The sequence below is a fragment of the Anopheles ziemanni genome, chromosome X, assembly GCF_943734765.1.
Source record: "Anopheles ziemanni chromosome X, idAnoZiCoDA_A2_x.2, whole genome shotgun sequence".
NCBI lineage: Eukaryota > Metazoa > Arthropoda > Insecta > Diptera > Culicidae > Anopheles > Anopheles ziemanni.
Genome location: NC_080707.1, coordinates 8,106,776 through 8,119,586, shown reverse-complemented (window position 1 = coordinate 8,119,586; position 12,811 = coordinate 8,106,776). Strand labels below are relative to the sequence as shown.

Sequence of the window (12,811 nt, the reverse complement as noted above, 5' to 3'; positions counted from 1 at the left end):
AATGAATGCGAAGCCGGAAACCCATTTGTCGGGGACCCGCTACGGGGGTCCCTCATCTGATGGGACCGGATCCCCCCCCCCCCCCTCCCCTCCCCATCTTTCCCCGCCTCCGGTGTACCGATTGTGTCACAAAGCGCCGTCCCCTTCCTTGGCCCTAGGATTAACTCTTTCCGGGTGTGACATAATTAGGTGCGAATTGGAATGGGTTGCGGAGGGGGGGGAGGAGCCATTCTGACACTCTCACGCATTGTTCGCCATGCGCGTGACACGACCGCGTGAACTCGTCTTTTCGTACGTTTGTTGTGATTTGTCGTGTTTCCCTCTGACGGGCCTGATGTCATACCGACCACAATCTGCAGATCACGGAAGACCAAGCTTTTGCGGGGTGTGTGGGGGAGTGTAAGGTAAAGAAAAAACAGTACTTTACATCGCCTTACCAGTGAAAAGCGGTGCTGTGGCGGCTTCCATTTTCCCCCAACGGTTGATGCCATTTCGTGCAGCAAACAAATCACAACTATTGTCACCACTTGGTTATGGGTAACCCTCAGCGCGGGGGGTGTGTGGGCGTTTGCGTGTGACTGGGAAAATAAAAGTCAAAACCAGGGAATCACCGAGCGGCACGGGAGGGTTTTTGGGAAGACGTTCGGGGCTAACCTTCGCGCACAAAAAAAAAGGGCACCTCTCTGATGGGAGCTTTAAGTCCAATCAAATCGTACTCGCTTCCGTGCCGCTGATGAGTTTCCAATGATGGATCCCGGGGGGAACGGGTGGGGAGGAGATGGTGGTGGTCCAGATGGCGGGTAATAAATGTCGCCACTTGACAGCTAATGATTGTTGGCGGGGTGAGCGTGTAAAATCTATAAAACAGAAAAAAAAGATGGGCTATTAGCCGCAGCGTCCTCAGGGCTTGCTGCTGCCGGTGACCTGTAAAACACATCACAACAACATAAACACTCACACACACACACACACACACAGTAGTAAAGAGGAAGGGGTGAACGTTCGGATGATGCACTAGAACGGCATACATTAGGCCCCGCCACGGTTTTCTTCAGTACCCATGACATTAAGCGAAAAATTGGAATGGCCATCAAGCCCAGCTGGCCGCGCTTGTCCGTTTATTTATTCAAGTGTAGTTTTTTCTCCTCATCTCGCTGAGAAAACAATCAAATAGATGTGTGGTGTATGTGTGTTGTTTTTTTTTTTTTAGTTTTTATCAGTACATAAACTGTTCGGCACGCCATCATTCGATTTGATCGGCACTGACCGCTTTGGTAGACCTTCACGCGCACGTAATGTCAGGTATTATTACTACTCAATACACACACACACACACACACACACTTACATGCACACATGATCGCACAGGGCAACGCGCACAGCATCTCTTCCATCTGGTATCGATGACCGAATGACACGAACCGAGGCGCTGCGCACAGTGGGACCCATCGATGGATATTCTTTTCGTGTAGTTCCACAGTTGAGAAACCCGTTTTTTTTTCATATAAATGGAATCTGGAAACTATCGTTCCAATATTCTAAGGTTCGCAGGATCTGAGTCCTCGTCACTATATATGTCAAGGTATATATTTTCAAAAGTAACGACACAAAGAAAAAAGCATTTTTTTTGTTTTAATTTCCTACCTTTAACAATATTAACACTTTGACGTCCGCAAAATTCATTATGCCACAACGCTTTACGACCGGAGTGTTGGCACCAGTTTCTCCGCATCTGGCCGCCCTGTTTATGCCTTCTCTATTTTTTTATATTACGTAGGTTGCCTTTTAAGTTTCGGGATTTGAAAAAAACTGGCGATGCAATTTACCAACTAACAATTTTATCATAAAGTTTGACGTTTTTGAGGTTAAACGCAGTCAGAACGTTTTCGACATACGAGCGCTATTTGTGTTGTTAAAAAAAATGTTAAAAATTTCAACTCTATCAAATTATGAAATTGGATCGTGATCATTTTCGTGCGATTATTTTTTACAACTTGCGACGTGAATTGACACAGCAGTAGTGCATGAATGAACTTAATTCAACTTTTTCCGATGAAGCTTCATCAATGATCAGTATTTATAGATGGTTTAGCGAATTAAATCGTGGTTGGAGTTCACTCCAAGATGAATTTCGTGAAGGTCGTCCAAAATCAGTTGTTGTTCTGAAAACCATTGATGCTGTGCGTGAATGGATATTGCAAGATCGTCATGTGACTTATCGTGAGATAGAGACAACCGTAGGTATTATTGGGACCAGCATATACTTAATATTGCATGAACATTTAACTGTCAAAAAAATTTGCTCGTGTTGGATTCCACACAATTTGTCAATCTCTCAAAAAAAAAGACTCGTGTCGATTGGTCGGATGAAATGCTCGAAAAATACGATTGCGGTGTTTCAAAACTCGTCTTTAATATCGTGGCAGGTGATGAGTCGTGGATTTACGCGAATGAGCCCGAAACTAAACTGCAATCGACTGTATGGGTGTTTCAAGATAAGCCGAATCCAACCAAAGTTGTTCACGCACAAAGCACTTCCAAGCAAATGGTCGCATGTTTTTTCGGAAAAACTGGATATATCGCAACCAAACCTCTAGAACAACGCAGAACAGTCTATTCTGAGTGATACAGAACAATTTTTTTGCCAGTTGTCTTCCAACAAATCAGGAAATTCAACGGCCGTCGACCCATCAGGCCAAACAACTGCATTTTTGAGTACTCAAAACATTTGATGAGTCATCCGCCATATAGTCCTGGATCTAGCACCAAATGACTTCTTTTAATTCCCGTACGTAAAAAATAAACTGAGAGGTCAACGTTTTTCAACGCCTGAAGAAGCGAAGATCTCTCAAAAAAGACTCGTGTCGATTGAAACTTTAAACATTTTTTTAACAACACAAATAGCGTTCGTATGTTAAAACGTTCTGAGAACGGATAACCTCAAAAGCGTCATACTTTACGATAAAATTGTTAATTAACAGATTGCATCACCAGTTTTTCCAAATCCCGAAACTTAAAAGGCAACCCTCGTAGAATATACATACGTACAGCAAAACGCTCTGCGAAGTTTATTACATTCCTTTTGATGTTTGTTTACATCTAGTTGGATGTGGGGGGTGTCAGATGACACACCAAAATAAACTTGAATAAACATATTCAACTTGATGAGTATAAATGAATATTTGTTTTAATGACATTAGTATACTACTTAATGAGTCACTTTCCTGGTGCTCACTTCAAGCTCCTACATTTTCTAAAGCATTTATCTAAGTGTATGCTTGCAGTGGTTTGGTATACACGGGGCTCCATATTTCTAAAACGATATCTTGTATGAATAAAGTTTGTTACATTTATTTCAAAACTCATTGCTCGCATAAACGGTATTACATGTAAGAAGAAGTTTTAGTTTTTTCGAAACACAGTCAAACACAGTGAATGAACCTGGGATCGAAATGGTTTATATCTCAATATATACACCAACCCGCTTGCTTGCCCACTGTGCGGTGCCACAGAACATGGATGACTGTCAATTACTCGAGATTACATTTGGGTGCGTGACTAATGCGCCCTGGGAAGGCTTACTTCCATTTGCCTTGCGTTGTGCCGGGTGCACGCCACCGAAGGCTTAACCTTTGTTTTGTTTTGTGCTGAACCGAGCTGAAGACAAATTAGGCTTCTGCGGAAGGTCCTTGCGTTGAAATAGTTGTTGTCGAGCAAAAAACACTTGGGCTTTTATTGCTCCACTAAATCATCTCCTCTTGTTCCACTGTGCGGGACGCTTGCTCGACAGCAGAAGACATTCCAGCATGACGTGCATGACCCATTTTCGAGCAGCCGCTCTTCCCCCGTCCTGCATGCAATGCCCCACCGCCTTTGCCCTGTTCGAAGCCCAAACACAAGAAAGCAAATCGAAGAAGGTAGCAGAATAAAATAAAAGATAAAAACCTGCCGCATGAACGTACGGCGGTACGAATCGAGCGCAAAAGTGAATGAAATTGCTGAGGTTCCTTACTTTAACGGCACTTGTGGTACACCAATCGGGGCTTTTTTTCTTCTTCTCCTTGTCTCTCTCTCTCTGTCTCGCTCACTCTGGAACTTTCCGTTTCGTTAGACCTACTGAAGGGAACGATGCCAAGGGTAGAGGGTAGGCAACACCGCGGTACGGAGTTGTAATTTGTGTTCTCGTGCGCCGCTCGCGTGACTGAACGCTCCCCAGCATCCATCGTCCATTCTCCGCCCTCCCGAATCCGAATCCTCTAGAAGCAGAAGGAAAAGAACTCCGAACGATCGAATGCTTCCCGGAGGATGACGACCCTGTATGATGATGATGATGATGCGCACATCGAAAAGGGTGCATCAACCCTCAGTCTGACGAATCGTACGGAAGAGCGCGACTAACGGGTTATGATGTTATTTAGTTTTTATTGCATTTTATTTATGACTTGACGAGGAAGGCGTCTTCAAAATCGCAAGCTTTCGACGAGGAGTCATAAATCCGTTCAGTCCAAAGACCGATACCAATAACAGCATGATAATTAGCGAGCATAATCGCTTCGGGGCAAATATTTGGTTGGTTTCGGTCAGTCTGTTTTTTTGTATGTACTGTAAGGTAGGAGAAAGTGGGGCATTATACACCGGGAAGCAAAATCCACATCACCTAAAATATGTTTCAAACATGTGTGAACTAAAGAAAATAAGTTTGGTTCGCATAAAATAGTATAATATATAGATTTTTAAATTTCCTGGCACTATACTAACATTCGATGGAGAGAAGAAGTGAAACAATAACAGAAAAACAAATGAGAATTCTTAGCTGGGCGTCAATTTTTATATTCGTGCAAATATTTTTATATTGAATTTTATAGATGAGATGAAATCGTATCCGTCTATTTTTTATAAAGGATTGTTAAAGCTGGAAAGCTTATTGAAAGAATCCAATAATGAATTGATTTTCTAAATCAGTCCATAAAACATCATTTGTTATAATAGAAACATACATTAATCATTGTCTAATTTATGGCTAACTTTGAAGTTTGAGCCCCAACAAACAAGGGTTCATTACGAAGGAATTGATGCTCTGATTTTAATGTTTTATGTTTCTTAGTGGACTGTCAAATTCAACATCAAAAGTAATACACAACGTCAGCATTGCACTTGCACAAGAGTTGTGTAATTCAGATTCAGAATCATGAAACTGAATGATTCTTTGGGTTTTAGAGATTCATGAGTCCCAAAGATGCATAATCTGACGAAAAGCGATGGCCCAAAATCGGGTAGAGGACCCCCCTAGTTTTTGTTTTGGTCGCATAATCCACGCCAATGATAGAATGTTGGGGATTCGTGACAGATCCATGCAAGATTCATGAAGATTCATTAAGGTTTCGAAAGATTAATTAAGATTTGAAGGTTTGAATCCACAATGATTCATGAATCCATCTGAATGAATCTTAGGTGAAAGATGCATATGAATGAATCTCGTCAAACGATTCATTAAGTATTACACTAACTTGCATTCCAAACGATACTTGAACGGATCGGAGAATCATTTGTGCTTCTTGTGAGAACACAGGCAGTGAAAAGGCAATTTGTTCCGCCATTTACAAGTTAATATTACACTTGTACTTCTTTGCTTTATGGAAGAAATTAATACTTTTTTATTTTGGTTTTTGTCTTTGACTCTCTTGTCGATCCCGTTTGGTGCAGTTTTTCGTCCGAATTTCATATTCCTACATGCAATGTGATTCGTATCTTATCCGTCGGGTACGAATGACATAGTTCGACGGTTTTCGATTGCTTTTTTTTTTAATCTTTTTGTCGTTTCACTCAGCTGATATTTACAATGCACTCGAAGCCCGCTGAGGCCGAGCTTCCTGAAGAATCGACATCCGTGACGGCAAACGCGCGCGCGGGGGGGGGTATTTGGAGTCTTAATCGGAGTCGTTGCTTTCTTCCTCCCGACCCGGACGGCGGTAAATTAGCTCGATTATGTGCTCGAGTGTGCGCTCGTGTACGTGTGTGCCGTTCTTCCGCTGCTTTTGATGCTGCTGCTGCTGCTGCTGCTGCTTGGGGCCACTTCACGCACAGTTTACGGCTCTAATGATCGGCCTGATCGGTGGGCGACCCTGAATTATCCGCATTCACACAGAGGGTTTTTCAAGTTTCCCGCACCGGCATTCGGATCGAAGGGAAAAACGGTTGACCCACATATACCGGCCCTCCTTCCGCTCCGCCGTCCACCGCTCTCGCTCTTCCGCTCGGTGATGTAAATAACGGTGCCAGGTAAAAGTGACCGGTCCGCTAAACGTCAGCGACCTTGGTGCGGGTTGCAGTCGATGCAGAACAGTTTGGCGACGTTGGGAGTCCATGTTGGGCCGGCTGGAGGAAGGGATGGCCGATGGCGGCGATGAAAAACCGGACGCATAAAAAAAAACAACAATGTGTATCGTGTTGCGAGAGGTGGAGGTGATTTTCCATCGCGATGCACCGTTCGGTTTTGCGCCAGTGAATCACTAAGATGCGGTTTTGACGGTGATTGCAAGGCGATTGTGCGAGATTGCATCTTCCACAAACATGGGAAAATTCCAAAGTGCGAACAAAAAACATCTAAACGGCCTTCTCGAGCGAGAGAAAACGAATATTGATGAAATGTGAAGCTGCTTAAATAAATTTTCTTTTCAAGCCCACTAACCGGATTGCACTACGAGAAAATTAGATGTGGAGAAATCTAGGCTTTTCCAGTTTTTCGATTTATTGAAAATTGAAAAAGACAGGTTAAAAAGAACAAAATAGCTCTGAAAAATGTTAACGAACCTTTCGGCAAGAAAAAAAAAAATTGACATTTGCTCAATAACACTTGCCCTTCAGCATGACAAAGCATCTATAAATAACAAACACAATTTTGTGTTGAGTATTTTTACACTGTCGGTTTTATTTTCGCTTTTGAGAAACAGAAAAAAAGCGCTTTGGAAACAGATTTCTCAAATATTTGCAAGTTATTCGATAGAAGAAAAAAAAAACAAATCTATGCCCAAAGTATTCAATAAAACAGGCGGTGTGCTCAATAACACTTCACACTGCAGGCTGATTAAACCTATGCACAAGTAGCAAACAAGCAATACGAGGTGTGGGTGCATGACGGGCAGCTTCGTTTCGAGTACTTTTCGATTGTCTTTTTAATTTACCTTTCATGTGAGTCACTTCTAAACGAGTAAGGTTAGATTTGAGGCTAAGATCTAAGCTATATCTTAAGCAGCACTTTTTCTGCTCCTCTACTCTGGACAGAATTTGTCGAAAGATCTAATGTAGAACGGAATATAGGACCACCACTAACGTTCTTGCATTGTGCTTGTATAGATTGCTCAATCTACAGGGGTTTTCAGATGATATCATAACACTAGCAGTATTTATTCTAACTGCAGCACATTATATTCCAACAGTACAAGCTGATTTTATAACGCGATCATGTTTATCATAGCGTTATCAGTAGAAATGATAACCGTAGCAGTTGATATTATAAAGTTGATATAGCAGGTCGAGCGATGTACGTAACTAGCGAGTATAAACGTATATCGCACGAATGAGACTCCCAGGTAGTTCAACATATCAGGTGGGTTGATACTACTTTTATACTTGCTAGTTACGTACATCGGTCACCTGCCATACCAACTTTATAATATCAATTGCATAATGATTCTGATTTCAACTGACAGAGCTATAATAAACATGATCGCGTTATAAAATCAACTGATGCTGTTGGAATATCATGTGCTGCAGTTAGAATAAATACTGCTACTGTTATGGTATCATCTGAAAATCCCTGTAAGTGCCTGCGATCTCCTCTTCCTCTTGTGCGGTAAGGTTGTCCCTTATTGGCGATTAGAGAACATTTCGTAACGGAACGGAGGCTGCTCTTGCAGATCGCGTTCGCTAATGGGCAGCGTCAATAGTGTTGAACACACTGCGCGCCGCTCTTCAGCGAACCGACCAAGACCTTGCCAGCTACGCTCCGGCGCCGTCGATATGGAGGCAACCGGCGTATGGGAATTAGGTTTGCGCTACATCCGATCCGGCGAGCGTGCGAATCGTGAGAGTCGAAACCCCATGCACGCCCAGATCGGGCTGGGAATGGTTGGCCCGGAGCCCGGGTTTCTAAAGCTCGATTGCTGATAGGTCACGAGATGAGCCGAACACTAGCACAACACCATGCGCCTTGGGTGGATCTATTAGCTCGAAATGTCAGCTAACTCTCATTCCTTATTTATTCTGAGTATCTGATAACTTTTAGTCTAAGTAGAATAATTTTATTTGCATCAGTACTAGTATCTTGTACTTTTTTCAAATCTGGTATTAACACGTTGTGTACCAAGCGTTTTAGCACAATTTTTAGTACAATTTTTTTAATTACAATTTGTTTACAATATTTCTTAAACTGATTGTTTTCGAAGACCAAGCAAACACTTAGCTTCCCAAAAAAAATTATATAAAATATTACAATAAATGTTATGTTGCATTTTCATTTATTTATGAATCAAAAACTTTTTAGAACTAAAACTGCTGTCACCCATATTCGGTACGGAACGTGTTAATGTTTTCTACGGAGTAAACAATCAATGTAAGACGGTTAGATTTTTCAGACGTCTTTATTTATTGTTTTTTTTTATTGTTTAAACCTGATTCGGGAAGGTAACGTCAGAAATCGCGTCAAATTGACGCGTCGGTATGTTGAGTGTTACTACAAGGTTCACTGTTGTGTGTTTGTGTGTGCTCGTGCCCGCGTGTGGTGTAACAATTCGTTTAGTACCTCATGACTACGAGCATCTTGTTCATCGATGTGTCCACCCCATCCCACTCCCAATCCCCCGTTGGCATATTAGGGTGCCCTCCACATAAGGTTGCAGCTTCCACTTAACACACAGCTTCTGCTAAACGCAGATTTTTGTTTTCTTTTCTTTTTTCCTTCTTTTCTATGTTTTGGTTTTGCTTCCAACAGTTTTTAGAAAGCTCACGGTTGGCGGTTGGGTTCGAGAACGTTTAAATCATGTGACTTTGGGGCGGACTCGCTTGGGCTGTGTGGTGTTTTTTTTTCTCGCTCGTTTCTTCTCGTTCGCTCGTCCCGCTTTTCGTAAAACCCGCGATAGAATCCACCTCGACCTTCCCTCAAAACAATCGATCAACAACGAAGCGTGCCAAAATTAAAACCATTCTGCAAACCGTGGCCGTGAAAGTGGAGCCGATTCGGCTCGGAAGAGATGATGGGGTTAGGTAGAGGGTTTGCACAAACTCTGCCCATCAATCGCCACCTAATGAAGTTGGCAAGGCGGACGCGTCGAAACGCTGCAATGCACAACTAGGTTTCTAATGTGTGTGCATAGCGCACAGCAACAAAAAACAATAGTAACACAGAACAGGGGAATGAGATTTCGGGGCTATCGTTTGCATCACCGGACCTTCTTGGATCCGGATGTCTTCCTTTCCCGATCCATTAGCACTCCAAGACACTTCTAAGGCAATAAACAAAATGGGAAAGGGTAAGGAAAACCCCCAAACCAGTTCTAGATAAACAATGATTTCGCTTTAAATAAACGGAGACCGACTGAGTGCGTGTGTGTGTGTGTGTATGTGCGACTCTTGGATGTCTCATTTGGGTGAAGCCATTTGGAGTTTAGCCGTGTTTGCTTCGTGCAACCACGCGACAATGATCCTCTCGTTGGTAGTTTTATTATTTTTTTTTTAATGGCAACAGAACGTCTTCCATTACTTCTCGTTTTCTATTTTGTGTATGTTTAGTTAAGTAATGAAAATTTACATGAAATTAGTTAACACTAGCCACGCCAGTTAAAGTTTTGGCCTATTAGGGAGCATAGCTTTTAGGGAGGTGACGAAAGGAAAACAAAGCATCCCAAGGTGGGGCGAAACATCCACCCCGAAGGAAGTGTCAAATTGGTAGGTGATATACAAAAACCAGAAAGATACTAATGGAAGAACATGCCTTTACAATATCTGTGTTACTTCCTTGCAGCAGCGTCTCCAAAACTCAGGCGTTTTTCGTCACGGTTTATCGATGCTTTATTTAGAACAGCGGTTCTCAATCATTTTTTTTGCAAATCATAAAAATTTATGAAAATTTAAAAATTGTATGTAGAAACAGGTATATGCTGGAGAGTTGACTGACTGTCCAAATAGGTTCAAACATTCAAACAAAACGTTCGCGAAATCGAAAATCGCTTACATTCTTCAATCTTGTGTACGTCTCATAGTCTGATAGTTGTTGTTATTGTCTGTTCATATGTTTAAACAACTGGCGAAGTGATTTCTTTTTTACTTATACTTTCTATAGATAAAGAGTCTTCCTCAAGTCACAAATTGTTTTTCACCCCAAAATAAACTCAATTTGGCAGAACAGAAAGTTATCAATTTGCTTCAAAATGTGGTTTTTTAAATGTTCTGAAATATAGTTAATAAGTCTAAACTCGCTCCGATTATTAATCGATTCAGATTTTGATATTGAGAAAAAACATAAGTTTATCCTTGAAGGCACAACTGGAGAATTGGACAGAAATATTCACGTTTTATGTCTCGAAAATGGTGCCACAATACTGTAGTGGCAATAGTTGTGATAACATACGTATTAAGCCATTTTTATTTTCAATGAAATGCTAAGATTTAAATGGTTTACAATTAGCGTTGATCGATTTTGTTATGAGTTCTCTCGAACGAAGTTTCACTGCTCATAGTTACGCATGATTTTGGTGCGTTGAGTTCAAAGTAAAGTGATAGCGCATCCAGGCCTGAATTGATGGTCATTGCTCTTTGGGAACCGCTGGTTTTAACATAACTTTGAGCGTCGGGCGTACGTAGCGACCCCGAGATTGTTTCGGTGGTCATGGGGTTGGGTTTTCCTCCAGAAACGATACGCAAAAGATGCGCGGTAATTCCAAAAAAATACACTCCGGGGCTCAGAAATTAGCACATGCCGAGAACCTCCGATTCGGGAAGCTAGCCGTGTGGTGGTGCTAATTTATGATATCCGTCCCGCGAGCTGTGGAGTGCGGAGTCGGGCTTGTTCTGCCCGTTTGAAGATGCGTACTGATGTTGGTCACTGATGGTTTCTTGTCGCCGGCAGGTTCTAACTGATCTGGTCCAGGGCGAGTTCATGCAGCTCGGCTCGAAGGAGACGGAGAACGAGCGCTTCGCACACTACTTCACCAAGACGTACCGGAAGACGGCGTCGTTAATAGCCAACAGCCTGAAGGCCGTAAGTATCCGGGCAAGAATGGACGTGCGGTGCGGGGTTCACTCATCAATTCCTTTTGCTTTTAGGTGGCCGTACTGTCCGGTGCCGACGATCAGATGGCGGAGCTGAGCTTCCAGTACGGCCGCAACCTGGGCCTCGCGTTCCAGTTCGTGGACGATCTGCTGGACTTCGTGTCCAGCTCGGAGGCGATGGGCAAACCGGCCGCCGCCGACCTGAAGCTCGGTCTCGCCACGGCACCCGTTCTATTTGCCTGCGAGAAGGTAAGCCATCGGTGCAGAACCCAGAGCCCGTTTTGCGATACTAATCTCGTCCCCCCTATGTCCATCTCTTTCGTTTCCCTCCTCTCAACACAGTTCCCCGAGCTGAACCCAATGATTCTGCGCCGCTTCCGGGAGCCAGGAGACGTGGAACGGGCCTACGAGCTGGTGCACCAATCGCAAGGCCTCGAGCAGACGCGCTTCCTGGCCCGCAAGCATTGCATCGAGGCGCTCCGGCTCGCGTCCCAGATCAGCGAGTCGCCCTACCAGAAGGGCCTGATAGTGGTGGGCGACTTCGTCCTGAACCGCATGAAGTGATCAACCGCGCTCAAGCAGATCAGGCAGATGCAACCCAACCATGGACACGGTTTTCTCCACCTTTCTCAACCGGCACAGCACACACATACACACCCAGGCACATGTTCGTAGACAAAGCAAGAAAACGGGTTTTTCACATGCGAATGAGAATGATGGGATATAAACACATGCATACTCACGCAGACAAACACGGCGTCAAATAGAACCCAATACCGCTTAGGAAAAATATGACAAAATGGAGCAGAAAAGCTGGAAGACCAACCACGGTGTGACGTGTTTCGCTCAAGGTGTGCACTCTTCAGCGTTTCACAATCTGGGGGAGGGGGGGTAGAAGAAAACCCCAACAACGCCAGCGTGCAGCAAGTACACCAGCCCGTTTTCCGTTTTAACACGTTAGGTTATAATTTAGTTAATATTAATGACTTACACGAACAACTATTCTTACGGCTACGTACACTTACGCACACACACACACACACATTCACACAAATACAGACAGAATATCATATGCTCGACTAAAGAAGAGGTGGTATGTGACAGGTTTTCTAGTGCTTTCTCCATGTTATTAGTCGGGTGTTAGGGTAAAACGGACTTATTATTATCTTTTTCTTAGCGGGTTTTTTTTTCTGTTTTGTTTGGTTTTGTCTCTTACTCTTGTCTCTGATAGTGGGCGATTGCGATTCGCCTGCATCAGATTTTGTTTTTAATCCACCAAGCACCTCTTCTATCTCCTACTTAGTTTTTATGTGTGAGAAAGTAACGGTTTATTTTCTAGCTTAGAATTGATTTAGATTTTTTGTTTTAATTTGTGCTAGAGGTTCTTTAGAACCCCTCACCCTCCCTCTCCCTCTCCCTCCCCCCACAAGGGTCTAGGGTAGGGAGAGTGTTTGGGGAGCGGATGCACTTGGTTAAGGAAATAATACACCGATTGCGAAAGTGTGCGATTGGAAAAGGCATGTCCGTGTATATCGAATGGAAGGGT

At 43.2% G+C, this 12,811-nt stretch overlaps 1 protein-coding gene across 1 annotated transcript in view; it reads left to right on the top strand.

Annotated features, from left to right (window-relative positions):
* The window catches only part of LOC131290508 (all trans-polyprenyl-diphosphate synthase PDSS1), a 43,265-nt gene extending 31,398 nt beyond the window's left edge, over positions 1-11,867 (top strand). Inside the window, exons 6-8 of the mRNA XM_058319659.1 lie at positions 11,123-11,254; positions 11,320-11,514; positions 11,608-11,867. Of these exons, the coding sequence (XP_058175642.1) occupies positions 11,123-11,254; positions 11,320-11,514; positions 11,608-11,829 (549 nt within the window). The 3' untranslated portion in view covers positions 11,830-11,867. The remainder of the gene's footprint in view (positions 1-11,122; positions 11,255-11,319; positions 11,515-11,607) is intronic.
* Positions 11,868-12,811: the final 944 nt, after the last annotated feature.